Genomic DNA, 18155 nt, shown 5'->3' on the forward strand with positions numbered 1-18155 from the left:
AATATATTGTTAATCTTTCTTAAATTTTGCAAATTTCAAAGTATTTTAAAATTTGTCTTTTCAAACGAATTTACAGTGAATACGTAGTTACTCTTTTTGTCCATAGATATCGCATCAGCTAGGGGATTTTTGGACTTTGCAATGTTAAAAATACTACAAAAGTCATGTTGTGTGGTTAGTCAGAAACGCATCATAAAGTTTTCAAATTTGATAGCCGCAAAACTTGGAGAAAAATATATTTATATAGCCAGTGACACAAATATGTCTAGCAATACTTTATTATATCATTCTGTGGAATCGATCTTGGATGTTTTTAAAAAAGATGAGGTAAGATGATATTATCAATAATAAATGGGTATGTATATGAATTTGTAAAATTTTTAGAATAAGGATATAAATGGTGTAAAAGAATTAATGGCCATTTATAGTAACGCTTTTGAACAACAGAAGAAAAATACAGCTTTAGGTCAAGTAAAACAATATCCTTTAATTGTTTTAGAAGGACTTGATGGTTCAGGTTACTTCGTTAATATTAAAATTCTTAACTTAGTATCTGTAAAGTGTAATTGTAGGTAAAACAACTATGGGAAAACGTTTAGCAAAAAAACTGAATGCAAAACAGTGGCGTACTCCTCCTGAATCCATTAGCCATTTAAGAAATTTATTTGATGATAATGTTCTTCGAACAGCATTCTATTCTCTAGGAAATTATATTGCAGCTTTAGAGGTGCAATCAATTCTAAGATATGAACCAGTTGTGATGGATAGGTATATAATTTATATTTTTTTAGTAGAAGTAGAAAGTTATTATTTTTTATGTTTGGGTGTTCATGATATCCATTTCCTGTTTTTTTTTTCTCTCAGATATTGGCACTCAACTGCAGCATACGCAATAGCCCAAGCAGTGGCAGATGATCCCGCTAAATATAAAATGCCTCCAAGTGGCCATCAAATATATTGTTGGCCCAATGATTTGTTTAAACCAGATATTGTCATATTACTTGAGGTTAATGAGGATGTTCGCCTTGAAAGACATTCAAGAAGAAAAACTTATACAACTCAGGAAGAACTACTGAAATCTTCATATGATTTTAGACAAAAGTAAGTAAAAACATAATCTCGGGCAAATATATGTATGTTATAACATACAACATCTTGACAGTGAGAATCTTATAATACTGAATGCACAAATGATGTAATAAAATCAAACTGAAAATTAATCTATATAAAACTAAACTTAAGAGTAGAAATATATCGAAATACTTGGTTACTTGTTAAAAATGGAATTGTAATAACTAAATTGCACTACATTACTGCATTTTCACGGATGTTTTGTGGTCATTTCAGTGAGATTATAACAGATAAATGTACTTTGTTTTTATTATTAGCACCTTATCTTTTAATATTGGTCTTCTGATACAAGCAGCTTAGAAATAAATATTTTCTTGTTTATTTCTCAAGGCCACAATCCTAAAAACAAAAAATATTGTCTGGTGGAGGTGCTAAATTTTATTTTAACTTCGAAAGCAAGTAAAACATAAGTGAAAATAAATTGAATGTATACACAATGTGTTCGGAAATAGTGGTACTTCACTTTGAGGGTAGATTTGTCGACTCAAAATAAGACAAAAATTTCATATAAACGTAGGTCCACAAATCCACCCTATGGGAGGTAGACACGTTTGAAGATGACTTTAAATAAATGGGTTTTATTTGCCAATAACTTATAACTCCTTTAAAGGACGGGGATAAGTTTTGGACGATAAATTACTAAGAAACATGATTATTTGAGGGTATTAGTTGATCCAGGTTATAACCCATGGCATGACCACATTTTTATAAAAAAAAAAAAATTGTTCAGTTAATTTCTGGATATTTTTGTACTACCAAATAATTCTTTGCCCTTTAGTAGTAACTTATCACACTAAACATCCCCGTCCTTCAATAAGCATTAAAAGTTATTGGCAAAAACCCATTTATTTAAAGTCATCTTCAAACGCGTCTATTTCCCATGATTATATGAAATTTTTGTCTTATTTTGAGTCGAAAAATGTACCCTCAAAGTAAAGTACTACTATTTCAGAATACTCTGTATAAATATTTGTCGAACACTCAACTATTTCTGAGATACACGGTATTCAAATTCTTCCATGAAACAATATATTTTTTTCCATAACTTTAAAGTTTGAGCTAGAAACTTTTTAAAGTGCTATAACTAGAAATACTAGAATATGTACAAAAATGACATTTAGGGTATTTACCCCACTTGCTTGACAACTTTTTATTGCATATGCCAATCTTATAGCTGTTCTAATGGAAAATTTATTTTAAAATATTGTTTTGTCTTTTGTGAAATTTTAATGTCTGCAAAAATATTTGAAGTAAAAAGATAACCATTTAGCTTTAAACGCATTGCTTACCTTGTAGCACATGATGTTCTATGGATATCCATTTTTTGCCCATTTTTGGTTCTGAGATCCATGGATTTATAAGCTGAAACTATGGAGTTTATGCAAAGACTGAAAACTCTTATGGGCTGCACATACAAATTCGGATCCCATTTTATGACCCAAAGTGAATTTTAAGTAGTCGCCGGTGTAGCGCTGATGCACTGGAGAGTCTAGTAACGAAGTTGCGCTTACAACGTCAGATGCAGTAGATAATAAGCGGGAGGTCTTATTTAATATTTTTCAAGGAATTAATAGAAAATATAAGTTACGTTTATATAAACATTTTAAATTTCTCGCGCATCTTTTTCATACTCTACTGACTTCATGTGACCCAAGAAATGGCTCACTTTTTTTAACACGGAGTCTTCACTCCTTGTACAAACTCCATGTCTGAAAGATAATATGTCCCTTACTTGGATATCCAAAGGATATTCTGTTTTGATATGGGCATCAACTAGTGATGGGCAGAATCGAGTATTTTTAAGAATCGAGAACTTGGTTCTCGAATACTTTTAAGAATCGAATGATTATCCGAGACCACGAACCGAGTACCGGATAGAAGACTAGACCCACCGAGAACCGAGACTGAATGAGGAGGTATCCGAGAACACAGGACTCGAGAACAGCAGCAATGCAGAATCGGTGCGAGACCAAGACCGAGAACCGAGTACCGGATAGAAGACTAGACCCACCGAGAACCGAGACCGAATGAGTAGGTATCCGAGAACACAGAACTCGAGAACAGCGGCAATGCAGAATCGGTGTATGTTGGCGACACGGTGTGGATTCAAATACATCATCGGGATATTCTTATTTCGCATAACTCAACTTTGTTCTTGTACTCGCATCAACGGTTAGCTTAGCAGTTAGTAATTAAGGTAAGCCTCGTATCGAACGAGGTATGTGATTTGTTTTATGGAGCATTTTCCGTTATTAAATATTAATGTTTTTAGTTATTTTATAATTATTGACATTATTTTTAAAATGAAGCTGCTAATCATTAGTTTGGGATTTTATTTTAAAAAAGTAATGATAATAAATATGCAATACAACAAATCTTAAAAAACATTCAATTTTTGGCCTCTAAAGCATATCCGCTTAGTGTCTAGTCCATCTATCTGCCTACCATGAGGGATACTCGAAACCTCATCAAGAATTCGCAAGTATTCGAATGCCCACATAAAAGTTCTCGAGAACAGCGAGAACTTTTAAGAATCGAATGCATATCAATTCTTGCATTCGAATGCTCCCATATCACTAGCATCAACCTTAAATGTGCCTTTTTTGTAATTTTAGTGAATGTTGTTTAAGGTATACATCCATATATCATTTTTTATGTATCGAGGAGATCCATATTTACAGGGTGGTCAGGTGAAAATTGTCCCTCATTTTTATCCATTGGAATTCGAAACATGCATGGGGCAAGAGTAAAAATTGTAGCGACATTAATAAAATGTTGAAATTAATAGTTTTTCCTGCATATAGACCTAACTTAAATGGAATACTATGTCTCTTTACGTCATTGGAAAAACTGTCAAAAGAACTTTTTAAGTATATATTATATATCATACCTTATCTATCTGTTTTCATGATAATATATATTTATCATTGACATGTATATTGCCCTAGTAAGTCATGAAATATGGTACTTGTGAGAAAATAATTGTTTTTTTAGGTATAGGAAAAAAGTTATAAAATATTTAAAACTCAAATAATTCAGAATATAGGTAATTTGTATCAAACAATTTTATTTTTTATTTTGCATTTTTATTAATACTGCTCCTTTTTATATTTTTAAACATTTCATAGCCACCCATTTGGTATTAATGTTGTAAAAGTATGTTTTGAGGGAAAACTTCTACAATTCTAGAAGTACATATTTGTGTACAAATTTTTAATTTGTATGTTTTTTAAGTAAATTTTAATACATTTCTCACACTTTTCTGCTTCTACAAACATTTTTCTTGAAGTAACTTATGTAATTGATAGATTAACATTCTTTTAATTGTCAATATTCTTCCAGGGCTACTACACAAAACTATAATAAAATATGTAATATCTTGAAGACGATTAAAAGATAAGCATTATAAAGGGTGTCCGGAAAAATCATGTCAATAATGAAGTGGTATACAGAAGAGGTCAAAATAGATGTAGTACTTCATATAAAATTTTTTCCTATCAGACTTCGTTGTGGTTATTCGCCTTCAAAGAAAGAAATTTGAAAAACAAATTCCAGTTATAACAAGTCGTCACCATGACAACAATGAAATTTGGGCAATTAAAGTAACTCATCGTAATGTTTATTTCCAAGTTTAAACTGATATTCAATATGCCTGGATTATACAAGAGCAATTATCGATTAAATTATCCGAAATCGACGAAATTATCCATTTAAATTTATACATCTTTTACAGCGTTGCCAAATTTGACATTTTTCTTTCATAGTTCGATTCCTCTCTCACTTTGCTAAAAAAAGATATACCATATATATCAGTCGATATCTTGTACCGTTTTTGAGAAAATCAAATTTTATTATAAACATACATTTATTGTATCAAAAATGTGAGGCTAACATTCTTGTAAAAGTCTTAGTTTCTATAGAATTAAAAAAAAAGAGAACTGTTAAGTAAGATGTTTAATATGTGGACCTTGAATTCAATGCATTTTCTGAAATTGCTCAATCACCTCTGCTCTACTCGAAATAACGTGGTAATCATTTTTAATGATGTCGGCATATGTAATTATGACATTTAATAATTCTTTCCTACTATTTATAGGAGTTTGATAAACAAGACTTTTAAGATAGCCCCAAAGAAAAAATCGAGATCGGATTAAGATTGGGAGACCGACGCAGCCACGGAAAAGGACTACCTCGACCGATCCGTCGATCGGGAAATGTAGTATTTAAATAAGCTTTTACTGCCCTGCTAGAATGAGGTGGTGCACCATCAGACATAAGCCACATGTTATTTCAAATATTTAAGGGACGTCTTCCAATAACGGGTTAAGGTGTTCCTGCAGTAAATATAGGTATATTTGTTCCCATTTAAAGTGTCATCAATGATATGTGGTCCCACTAATTATGTAGTTTCCAATTATTCCCATCCATACATTTTAATGATAAATTTTTGTTGGTGTTTTGTCTGAATAATAGCATGGGGATTTTCGTCACTTCAAATATGCAAATTCTTTTTGGAAAGCGGTGAGCGTAAATCCGAACAGCTTCAGAAGCTTCTTCCTCCATGGTATTGAATCCACAATTGGTGTCAAAATGATTTATGACAAATATCTAACTGCAGATTATACATACTTGTTGACAGTGACGTCAATTTCCAAAGAAACCAAAACGCTGTATATAACACATTCTTGAAAAGTTAGTTTGACTCTTTTCAATAGTTTATCTTTAGGGTATTCCTTTTAAAGAAAAACAGTTAGGCCCATATTTCAGAAATTAGACATTCAATTGTCTTTGTAGTGAGTCGGAAAATTTTAAAAATTCCTTTCTTCTTTCGGGAACAATAACGGAGAAAAAGAGGGGAACAATTTTCGCGTGACCATCCTGTATATTTTTGTATCTCAAATAGGTATCCATAAATTAAACATCCCTAAACATCCTGTTTGGTTATCCAAATGGATATTTCCTATACAGGGTGTTTGGTAAGTCGATGCATTCCTAGGAGGTTGATGTAGTACAAGCGATTTGTGATATAGTTCCTTAATATATCTTATTTCGAAAACGCTTACTTTGGAGAAACCGCTCANGATAAATAAAGAGGTTTTGGATTAAACGGGATGAATAAATAAAAATATGAAAAAGTTGGAAGAAATTAGGCAGAAAATGTAAAAATATAATTTAAAATCCCTTTATTGTGACTTAGAAGTAGTGTACAGATGATGGATATTCAACAGAGAAATATGGTACTTTTGAGAAAATAATTGTTTTTTTAGGTATAGGAAAAAAGTTATAAATATTTAAAACACAAATAATTCAGAATATAGGTAATTTGTATCAAACAATTTTATTTTTTATTTTGCATTTTTATTAATACTGCTCCTTTTTATATTTTTAAACATTTCATAGCCATCCATTTGGTATTAATGTTGTAAAAGTATGTTTTGAGGGAAAACTTCTACAATTCTAGAAGTACATATTTGTGTACAAATTTTTAATTTGTATGTTTTTTAAGTAAATTTTAATACATTTCTCACACTTTTCTGCTTCTACAAACATTTTTCTTGAAGTAACTTATGTAATTGATAGATTAACATTCTTTTAATTGTCAATATTCTTCCAGGGCTACTACACAAAACTATAATAAAATATGTAATATCTTGAAGACGATTAAAAGATAAGCATTATAAAGGGTGTCCGGAAAAATCATGTCAATAATGAAGTGGTATACAGAAGAGGTCAAAATAGATGTAGTACTTCATATAAAATTTTTTCCTATCAGACTTCGTTGTGGTTATTCGCCTTCAAAGAAAGAAATTTGAAAAACAAATTCCAGTTATAACAAGTCGTCACCATGACAACAATGAAATTTGGGCAATTAAAGTAACTCATCGTAATGTTTATTTCCAAGTTTAAACTGATATTCAATATGCCTGGATTATACAAGAGCAATTATCGATTAAATTATCCGAAATCGACGAAATTATCCATTTAAATTTATACATCTTTTACAGCGTTGCCAAATTTGACATTTTTCTTTCATAGTTCGATTCCTCTCTCACTTTGCTAAAAAAAGATATACCATATATATCAGTCGATATCTTGTACCGTTTTTGAGAAAATCAAATTTTATTATCAACATACATTTATTGTATCAAAAATGTGATGCTAACATTCTTGTAAAAATCTTGGTTTCTATAGAATTAAAAAAAAGAGAACTGTTAAGTAAGATGTTTAATATGTGGACCTTGAATTCAATGCATTTTCTGAAATTGCTCAATCACCTCTGCTCTACTCGAAATAACATGGTAATCGTTTTTAATGATGTCGGCATATGTAATTATGACATTTAATAATTCTTCCCTACTATTTATAGGAGTTTGATAAACAAGACTTTTAAGATAGCCCCAAAGAAAAAATCGAGATCGGATTAAGATTGGGAGACCGACGCGGCCACGGAAAAGAACTACCTCGACCGATCCATCGATCGGGAAATGTAGTATTTAAATAAGCCCTTACTGCCCTGCTAGAATGAGGTGGTGCACCATCAGACATAATAAGCCACATGTTATTTCAAATATTTAAGGGACATCTTCCAATAACGGGTTAAGGTGTTCCTGCAGTAAATATAGGTATATTTGTTCCCATTTAAAGTGTCATCAATGATATGTGGTCCCACTAATTATGTAGTTTCCAATTATTCCCATCCATACATTTTAATGGTAAATTTTTGTTGGTGTTTTGTCTGAATAATAGCATGGGGATTTTCGTCACTTCAAATATGCAAATTCTTTTTGGAAAGCGGTGAGCGTAAATCCGAACAGCTTCAGAAGCTTCTTCCTCCATGGTATTGAATCCACAATTGGTGTCAAAATGATTTATGACAAATATCTAACTGCAGATTATACATACTTGTTGACAGTGACGTCAATTTCCAAAGAAACCAAAACGCTGTATATAACACATTCTTGAAAAGTTAGTTTGACTCTTTTCAATAGTTTATCTTTAGGGTATTCCTTTTAAAGAAAAACAGTTAGGCCCATATTTCAGAAATTAGACATTCAATTGTCTTTGTAGTGAGTCGGAAAATTTTAAAAATTCCTTTCTTCTTTCGGGAACAATAACGGAGAAAAAGAGGGGAACAATTTTCGCGTGACCATCCTGTATATTTTTGTATCTCAAATAGGTATCCATAAATTAAACATCCCTAAACATCCTGTTCGGTTATCCAAATGGATATTTCCTATACAGGGTGTTTGGTAAGTCGATGCATTCCTAGGAGGTTGATGTAGTACAAGCGATTTGTGATATAGTTCCTTAATATATCTTATTTCGAAAACGCTTACTTTGGAGAAACCGCTCAGAATATTTTAATAAAATTTTACAGGATTTGACAGTTGACAACAATACATGTTTTACGATAAAATATTGTTTTCAGTTTCACCAGTGGCGTGCGCACAGGCATGTCTAGATATTGTTAAAGAAAAAAATGATACAGTACTGATTTTTCTTAAAATAAAAATAATTTTTGAATTCCTTGTTCAATTGGGAAGAGAAAAGGTATCTCAACTGTTTTTCTTATAACGCACCGTTTTCGAGTAAAAAAAATAAAATCGATCTATTGCATGGCGTAATTCGGTTTCAATAATTTGAAAAATAGCAGAAATTATACCCTTAACTGCTTCGCACTCAAAAACTCAAAGTGACAGCTATTATTAATTTTGTCAAACAATAACAAAAACGAGTGCACAGCCAACTTGCTAATTTCTGTTTAGATACTGAATAGTGAATCTAAAAACTCATAAATTTTTTCTTCCAAATTGAACAAGCAATTGAAAAATAATTTTTATTTTAAGAAAAATCAGTCGCCTATCATTTTTTTCTTTAAAAAATATCCAAAGACGTGCCTGAGCGCACGCCAATGGTGAAACTAAAAACAATATTTTTATCGTAAAACATGTATTGTTGTTAATTGTAAAAGCTTGTAAAATTTCATTAAAATATTCTGAGCAGTTTCCGCAATATTTATAAATTTGCATTTTTTTATTAAAACATTATCACCCTGTAGATAAGAAACTAAGCGTTTCCGGAATATGGTATATTAAGGAAATACATCACAAATCATTTGTACTATAACCGCCTGCAAGGAATGAATCGAATTGCCAAACACCCAGTATAAATTCATAAGATATCCTTTTCTGTAGTGTTGATTGACATCTTTTCATTTTATTTAAATTTTTTAATAAAATCAAATAAGTTAAACATCCATAAAACATCATTTTTCGTTATCCAAATGGGTATCTGACCTAAATATATCCGACTTTCATTTTTATCGTGTAAATGTCACTTATTTTGAGCCTATTGAAAAAAAGATAGAAAACATGTTTCGATGGGTAGATAAAAAAATGTTTTAATAAAAATTACCATTACTGGATAATAAAATATTTTTTTAATCTTAGCTAATATGATTAATAATTATAAATAAAAAGGATTATGAAAAAAATGTAGAACAATATACAGGGTGATTTATACCAGGAGGTGAAAAATTAAGGATCTGGTTCAAAATCCAATTTAAAGCAAAAGAAATGAAATATGACGTAATAAATTTTTCCTATCAGGTTTTGTCTCATTTTGGTTAAAATTGGACTGTGAACTATATCCCTAATTTGTCGACTCTCAGTATAAATCACCGTGTATACTTTTTAATTTGATAGTAATTTTTATTATCAAATAGATTATATAATATTATAAACCCAAAATGGGTTGAAAGGAGTGTATATAACATGAATTTTTCTAAATTAAAATTTGCAGAATTCCTTTAAAATCATTTTATGCAAATTGATAACAAAACAAACAGCAAAATATAAAGTAGGTACATTAAATAGGTGCACATATTAGTATTACTAAATATATTTTTTCACATGTAATGTTAGAATGTGAACACAGAATAACTCGTCCCGTTCAGTTGCTAAGTTGTTTAGAATCTTGTCGGTGGAAAAAGGTTTTTATGAAAATAAGAACCATTGCCCCAATTTACAGATAAATAAAGAGGTTTTGGATTAAACGGGATGAATAAATAAAAATATGAAAAAGTTGGAAGAAATTAGGCAGAAAATGTAAAAATATAATTTAAAATCCCTTTATTGTGACTTAGAAGTAGATGAGTGTAGTAGTAGTAGTGACAGATGATGGATATTCAACAGATGACATATTTAATCTGAGGTTATTATTAAGGATGCAAATCAACTAGAAGTTTCTAGCTCAAATCGCTATATAGTTATAAAGAAAACATTTTTATGGTATAAATTGAACACCCGGTATTTTTTAAAATGGTTGAATTTCAGATGTATGTTTATATAAAAAAAGTCAATAGGAGTAGAATATGGTTCTAATTTATTACTGAAATTAGTCAGTATTTTTTTCTAAACATAAGGCTTTTTTTCGCTACTGAATATTGGCGAATATCTGACTTGTAGTTACTATTTCTATCTCTTTTGATCTTAGTTGTCATATGATAGGTTCCATCTTCATTCACTCATACTATACACATACTACAACAGACGATTTCACTCACGAAAAAAGCCTATAGTTTACATAGCACATGCAAAGGTATAAATATTACTCTCACATAAAAGAATGCATTAAAAAAATAAAGGGTTTTCATATAATGGGCAAATTAATAAATATATTTTAATAGTTTTTGAGAATAATTTAATAATAATATAATTTTTTAACATATTTGATATTTTTTATTAAAACCATCACATTTTCAGTGTTCTTCAGGCATACAAGAATATGTACAATCCTGAAATAAAAAGTGTTGATGGAAATTTTTCGTTTGGTGCTACCTTAGGACAACTTGAACAAGCAGTTAGGCCTTTATTTTATTAGAATATTCTCCTAAAAATTCCTGTTTTCTATCATCCTATTATACTATTTGATTAAATAAATATCATTACGCATTATCTTTTTTTCTTTTTACCAGGGCAATACTTTGTACGGGTTTAAAATTCCTTTGGGATCAAACAATATTTTTAGATCCCTCATCAGTTTTATTGCACTTTGAGGCCTAGCAATATCTAAATATGGAGCTTTCAAAAAACCCATTCCGTGTTCTGCGCTAATACTACCGCCCAAGTCTTTGATTCTTTTAAAAATGTATGGTTCGATGTGATCCTTTACTTCCTTAGAAAATTCTTTCATTTCAATCTGCAAGTGAAGGTTGCCATCACCTAAATAAAAAAAAATATTGAATATCGTGAAATGTTCTGCAGAAAATTGTATTATCAATTCTACCTAAATGACCGAATCCAAAAACTTTTTCTGATAAATTGCCCATGTATATATTCATGTCATCTACTAATGTAAAATAATGTTCAAGTGGCAAAGATACATCGTAACAAAATACAGCGCCACATAGCTTGAATCCCTCTGGAATTTTTTCACGTATAGACCAGATTGTCTGAAAATAAACCACTTAGCATCTCTGAATAGGTACATATACAGAAAAAAAACAAGTATAAGTATATCCCTATAATTTAATTTTTTTCTAGGACTAAATAGAAATATCTGATGAATCTATGAATTCCTTGTGATAAAACCATAAAGAAGTTGAGCATTATTGATGTAAAATACATACATTGATTTTTGCAGGTTCGCTGGCAACGATTCCATTTAGTATGAAATGCTTGTTCAGAGCAGTTTCTAGAAACGTATTAAGTTTTTCAGTATCGTGAGATTCATTACTACCAGATGTTTCTATAAGAAGATAAAAAGGGTATTCTCCAATGGGTGATTTTATATTTAATTTCTCATCGATAAATTCCATCGTTGATGAATCTATTACTTCAACTGCGGACAAAATTTCACCTAAATCCTGCTTAGCCTTTTTGAAAGTTTTAAGTACTTTCCCAAAATTTTGTGTACCTGTAACAATGTTATTAAATACACATCAATCACTTGGTTGTTTTAAATGTGTTACTTAGTTGACATATTTTTATCGCCATGAATTTAAATCTGGTAAATATGCTCCATCACATCACAGTTCAATATTCAAATTTAATAGTGCAAAAAGGCCAATTTTGACATGGTTTTGAGGTTATACCACACCCACAGAAACATTTTTACTGCACACGTTAATTTAAAGTACCTTTCTTCTATTTTAATTTCCATTTTGGTTTGTTGAGACGATATGACATTTTTTCTCCAGGATATCAGCAATTAAAGTTCGGTTGATTCAAATCAATTAGCTGCATTCAGTTAATACTTAAAACACATTATATTTTTTAATATAATAATATATGTACTACTTATTCCAAATTCGAAAATCCTAGCTATAGGCTTTCCGAAGTGAGTTGAACATGTAAAAAAACGCCTGGCAATAAAATTTAATGAGTCATAGGCGTCCTTAAAAAAGTTTTCTGATAAAGGTAAAAAATTATAATAATTTGTATATAATGTGCAAAAAATTTCTATTATATGTTCATTTGGCCAACAACATATTTTAATTATTTATGTCCTCAAACAATTTTATTATATTGATGGTAAATTTCGTTTTGTTCCGTTTCAAAATGTCTCCAAAATGCCATGTTGTAATAATAATATTTCTCCCTTTCACAATTATAATATCAATGATTAATATAAGGTGCCTATAATAAATTAAAATTACCTAAATCACACCAAATTCCGCATTACTGCACTGCACTGCTGGGCAGTTTGTCGACCACTTATCAACGGCTGAGATTTATTGCCCAGTGGCCCAATGCAACTGTATTTGTATTTTGTTTGCCCGCGCTCGCATGCTTCAACTGGGCGTATACATTTCTACCACCTCCACGTTTTAGTTCGACTAGACCTACATATAGGTGTGGCTAAATAAATATGGGAACAAGTTTGTCAAATATTTCAATGCCGAGTTGCTGCGTCAGCGACCGAACCTGGTACATACTATCATCCTCTTGGTTCTTCAACTGATATCGGAAAGACTATACCACATTAATCAGGCACTTGAATCGTGGAAGAAGGATACTCGTGCTAATCCAGCATTGCTAATTGTGAGAGACAAATAGATTTTTAGTTAATATTACTGAGAATTTCATGTTTAAACTGGAATGCATCATTTAGTAAGTTTTGCATGTATCTTAGCAATTGACTGATTTATTATTATGTACTGAAATCAGCTAAACTTTAAATTGATAATATCTTGGGGAAAAAAGATTGTAACGGTACTATTCAAAATGAGAATTAAGGAAATACTTTAAATTAATGTATACACTATTCTGTTCAAATGTTCAAAAATCTCGACTTAACGGAGCAATTTCGTAGCCAGATTTGGATTCAACATGAAAACATTGCATATGAATATATTATCAGACACAAAAAACCTTCTGAATTTTTCAACGTGTTATAACGACTCGATAGTCTACTTACCAAGAAATGCAACATTTGTATGTTTAGATCGAGGTGGACATTGCATTGCTACCTTAGTTACAAATCCCAATGTTCCTTCAGATCCAATGAATAAGTGTTTCAAATGATAACCAGTGTTATCTTTTTTCAATGTACTTAAACAATCTAAAATTTCACCATTAGCCTTCACCTAAAATACATTAAATAAAAAACATCATTTACATCTTGCCAACTAAAAAAGGTAGTAATTTTTATTTATTTGACTATCCTTACCACTTCTAAACCCAAAACATTTCCATGCAAATTTCCATAACGTAAAAGTCGTAAACCACCAGCGTTTGTTGAAACATTCCCTCCGATATGACAAGAGCCTTTGGCACCCAAATCTAAAGGTACCATTAATCCCTTCTCTGCTAAAATATTGTCTATGCTTTCTAATACACAGCCTGCTTGGCAAACAACGACTCCTAGAACATTTTAAGAGGGTAAATTTCATAAAATTAGCAAAATACACTTCGAAAATATAAAAATATTTAGTACTTACCTGAGTTGTCATCTAAACTTATAATTTCATTCATTAACTCAGTTGAGATAACAATTTCATCAAAAACTGGAAGCTGTCCCCCAACCAATCCTGTGTTTCCCCCTTGTGGGCAAACTGCCAGATTGTTGTCGTTACAAAATGATAATATATGGGACACTTCTTCAGTTGATTTTGGTTTTAAAACAATTGCACTGCTACCTAAAACTCTCAAGCTATGTTAAAGACTTCTCTTTATTTGTGTCGAGAAAGATTTATTTATTTGTTTTGGGATTAAAAATTGCAAATTGATATAGGCCAAACATGTGCCTAAAATTTTTGTTATTTATCAGGTTCAATTTATATTTATATATAAAAAATTCATTAGCTCTACCTTTCAGATTGTTTATCCAATCCTCATTGTATTTTTCTAAATTTGAAACTCCCATAACTGCCCTGTGCTCTCCTAGCAACTTTCTGAAAAAATCTATATGTTTCTGCTGTAACTCATTAAAGTTCTGCCTTTGAACATTATAAGTGACCTATAAAATTAATGAGGAGTGACAGGAGATTATAGATATTAAATTAACATGTACACACTCTCGAATTAAAAAAAAATAGTAATGAAAGTGTCTAAAAAATGACAAAAATCACAATTATTGAATTATCTGTTAAAATTAGGTACCTAATCGCAGCAAAGTTTTATTTTTATTATAATAAGTTGCTGAAATATTAACAGGAAATTCCAAATGAAATTCCAAAATTAGTAGTCGATGAACAAGTACATAAATTAAAATTATAAAAAAATAATACATCGTGGTGCATTGGTGCAAAAAAGTTGTAACAACTCTGCTATTACTTGAAATACAAAAAGTCGATACTACATTTTAAAACTATTTTCACATGAAAACATAGCGGCAAAAGTTATTTTTTTTCTTCAAACATCAAATTATTTTAACTATTTTAATTCGCAGTAAAATTCAATATATGATTGGTATTCACAATTCTTCACATTACATTATTTAGAGAATTCCTTACATTTTATGTCAGTCCAGTTTTAAAAGTATATACTTATATCTTATATTTAGTTTATTATTTGAAAAACTAAAACCATGGACAAATGAAACTATAGTGTAAAATTTGTCCAAGATGATGAAAGTCAAAGTTGAAGCGGGTAAAAACGTGTGCAAAAAACGCTTAAAATGGAAAATTGGAGAAAATGTCATTTGAAAACACTAAAAATAATATGTCAGAAATCTGAAACGGTTCATTAATCTTTGTTTTTCACAATGTCAAATATCGTTGTTCTAACTTATAAAATTACATAAAATTTTAAAAGACCATGTTTTTAGCCAAATTCAAAGTATTTCTAAATAATTTGACAACGCCGCATGTAAATGTGAAGTTATTAAATAGGTAAGTATATAACAATTTTCATTTAAAAAAATTACTTTTTAACTGATCAGAGGCTCTCATACATCTTGACAATTATTTTACGATAGGTACGGCTTTTTCATCTCTTCCAACTTTTATTTTAATATTTTTTGTATCTCGATTAATAACACAGCTATACTTGTTCGCATTTCAAATTCGTTAAAACCGCATAGATTCGGCGCGCCTATGGATACCAAAAGTATATAAATATTAATTACATGATAAAACGTCATAAATTAATTACTTATCATATTTTGTTTCTACGAGTACTTTCTTGTTGTCAAAACACACTTTTCGTTTGTACTTGAAAAATGATTTATGCCATCTTATCTACTTACTTTAGTCAAATCAGTTTTTCTGTGCGTAAAACGTTTAATACTATGACTTTTCCTAACCGTTAAAGTAATAATGTTAACACATTTTCGAAAATTAAAAAACATTGTAGCAGTGCTGGCGATTATCGTACAATGGAGAAATTTCATTTCATGTATTTACCTACTTAAAGTTTTTATCTATTCCATGCGCGTCGAGTAAGGAATGAAAAGGTCAGATATTATTCATTAAGCAAATGTTGTTTGTGTCTTCATTTACTGTCTTCAATATAGTTCAACATCACATCTTCCTTGCGTAAATCTGTTAGTTACTAACGAAGGAAAATGTACCTATTTGGTAACAATTGAAAGGTTTTTATATATTCGCAGCGATTATGTGAATAGCTCGTTTTTTTTATATATAATGATTTTTAAAAATATAAATATTTTCATTCTATCCCATTTCGCTACTTCTATATATTATTGGATGTTGGATGACCTCCAGTTGAAAAACTTTCAGAACAAAAATTATAACGTTTTAAGGGGGCCGTACGATAATGACCTTGGTTTTAACCCAGAGGTCAAACTTAGGGTTCATTTGGAGGTCAGCTTCAGAATTTCAAATGGAAACCCTATTTGTTTTATCCAGAAATGGAAAGAGCTACGTTAAGAGATGCATATTTGATTTTTCGTCAAATCGACCCCAAGGGGTCCTCTGAAGGTCAAATCAGCTTTCCGACTGAAATGTTTACATTTTATGGCAAAGGTTGACTAATTTTTGTGACAAATTTCGTACAAACTACTGTGGTCACGATTTATAGTCTAATTGTAACTCAGACCGTGACCCCTGGGGTCAAATTTAGGGGCCATTTAAGCTGATTTGACCTTCAGAGGACCCCTAGGGGCCAATCTGCCAATCAAGATCGAAAATACACCTCGGAACGTAGAATTTCCTGCTCTTTCCATTTCTGGACAAAAAAAAATGGGGTTTCCGTTTGAAATTCTGAAATTGACCTCCGAATGACCCCTAAATCTGACATTTGAGTCAAAATAAAGGTCATTGCCATATGGCCCCCTTAAAACCTTACAACTTTTGTTCTAGAAGTTATTCAATTGGAGGTCATCCTGCAAAATTATTCGGGGTGAACAATTAAAATGGGACACGGCGTATACAGAGACTTCATAAACGATTACAAGCCACATGACCGGTAACTTTGTCTGGAACAGTAATTTTATTTCCTTCACGTTTGCAACTAAATTTTGGTCAAATTAAAACAATAACATCAGGAATACATTAAAACAAAACATTCTGTTTCACCAAACTGGTGATTGGTGTCATTTTTCACGAGATTTTATTCAACGAATCAGCGATCGCATTATCTCGAGCGTAGACTCAACGGTTTGTCATTATTCATTGTAAACGTATCATTAATATTGATTTTAGTTGACAGTACCAGTCGTGTAATGTTGGCTGGGCGGTCACATGGCTTTTAGTCATTTATGAAGGTTTGTATAATAAAGTGAAGCGGTGACATATTTGGTCATTGTCGTTTTGCCAAGTTAAAGTTGGCTTGGCATTATGTTTTTTGCTGCCTAGTGATATCAGATCAGGTGGATTGATATTATGTAGTTCATCTAACATGAGATTCATATACTAAACACAGATCTTTAAAAAATTGTAACAAACACTGTTTATTAAAAACGTTATTATATTATTTTTATATATTTTTTTTATTGTGCGTATTATAAGACGACAAAAATAATTATTTCAAATTAGTATTTTGCGGACAACGGACGAAAACTAACTCCCACTTAAAGTATATCTTGTATAGAAAAAATCTTTATCACCCACGACACTGCTATTACCCACATAAAATAAATATGATAATAAATACTATCAAACAACGACGGATTTGTCTTATTTATGGTTTTTAAGATCACAATTATGGGAATTTGCACACTTTGAGATATGTATATTAGTCCAGACGGTATCTGTTTCAAAAAGCCATATTTGGGTGAATCGTATATCCACGGAGATTTTTGGCTTTTTGGCTTTCAAATATCACTAGAAATGAAATTTTTTCTATGCGCATAAAAAAAACGTGGGCTTAACTTTTGGCGGCACAATATGAAAAAAAAAAAATTCGAAAAATGTATTTTTCTTCCTATTTAATTATGTATCTTTTCAAGAGTTGATTTTAGGCAAAAATGGAAGAGGAAAAAAATGTTTGCAATTAAATTTTTTACAAAACATGTCTAGTTANCCTAAAATCAACTCTTGAAAAGATACATAATTAAATAGGAAGAAATATATGACATTTTTCGAATTTTTTTAACATAGTGCCGCCAAAAGTTAAGTC

The 18155-nt window shown here is 30.7% G+C and overlaps 2 protein-coding genes across 2 annotated transcripts; one reads left to right on the forward strand and one right to left on the reverse strand.

Annotated features, from left to right (window-relative positions):
• On the forward strand, positions 1–11087 carry LOC108909942 (UMP-CMP kinase 2, mitochondrial). Its single transcript, XM_018714418.2, has 5 exons — positions 1–327; positions 385–517; positions 573–768; positions 865–1101; positions 10896–11087. The coding sequence occupies exons 1-5, from the start codon at positions 142–144 to the stop codon at positions 11011–11013; spliced, it is 870 nt and encodes a 289-aa protein (XP_018569934.1). The 5' UTR covers positions 1–141; the 3' UTR covers positions 11014–11087.
• Positions 10928–15934, reverse strand: LOC108909941 (D-2-hydroxyglutarate dehydrogenase, mitochondrial). The gene is made up of 9 exons (XM_018714417.2): positions 15823–15934; positions 14445–14592; positions 14075–14272; positions 13804–13997; positions 13552–13720; positions 11762–12048; positions 11419–11584; positions 11105–11354; positions 10928–11022 (listed from the first exon to the last, which is right to left on the reverse strand). The coding sequence occupies exons 1-9, from the start codon at positions 15922–15924 to the stop codon at positions 11010–11012; spliced, it is 1527 nt and encodes a 508-aa protein (XP_018569933.1). The 5' UTR covers positions 15925–15934; the 3' UTR covers positions 10928–11009.
• Positions 15935–18155: the final 2221 nt, after the last annotated feature.

Source organism: Anoplophora glabripennis, unplaced genomic scaffold, assembly GCF_000390285.2.
Source record: "Anoplophora glabripennis isolate ALB-LARVAE unplaced genomic scaffold, Agla_2.0 scaffold381, whole genome shotgun sequence".
Classification (NCBI taxonomy): Eukaryota; Metazoa; Arthropoda; class Insecta; order Coleoptera; family Cerambycidae; genus Anoplophora; species Anoplophora glabripennis.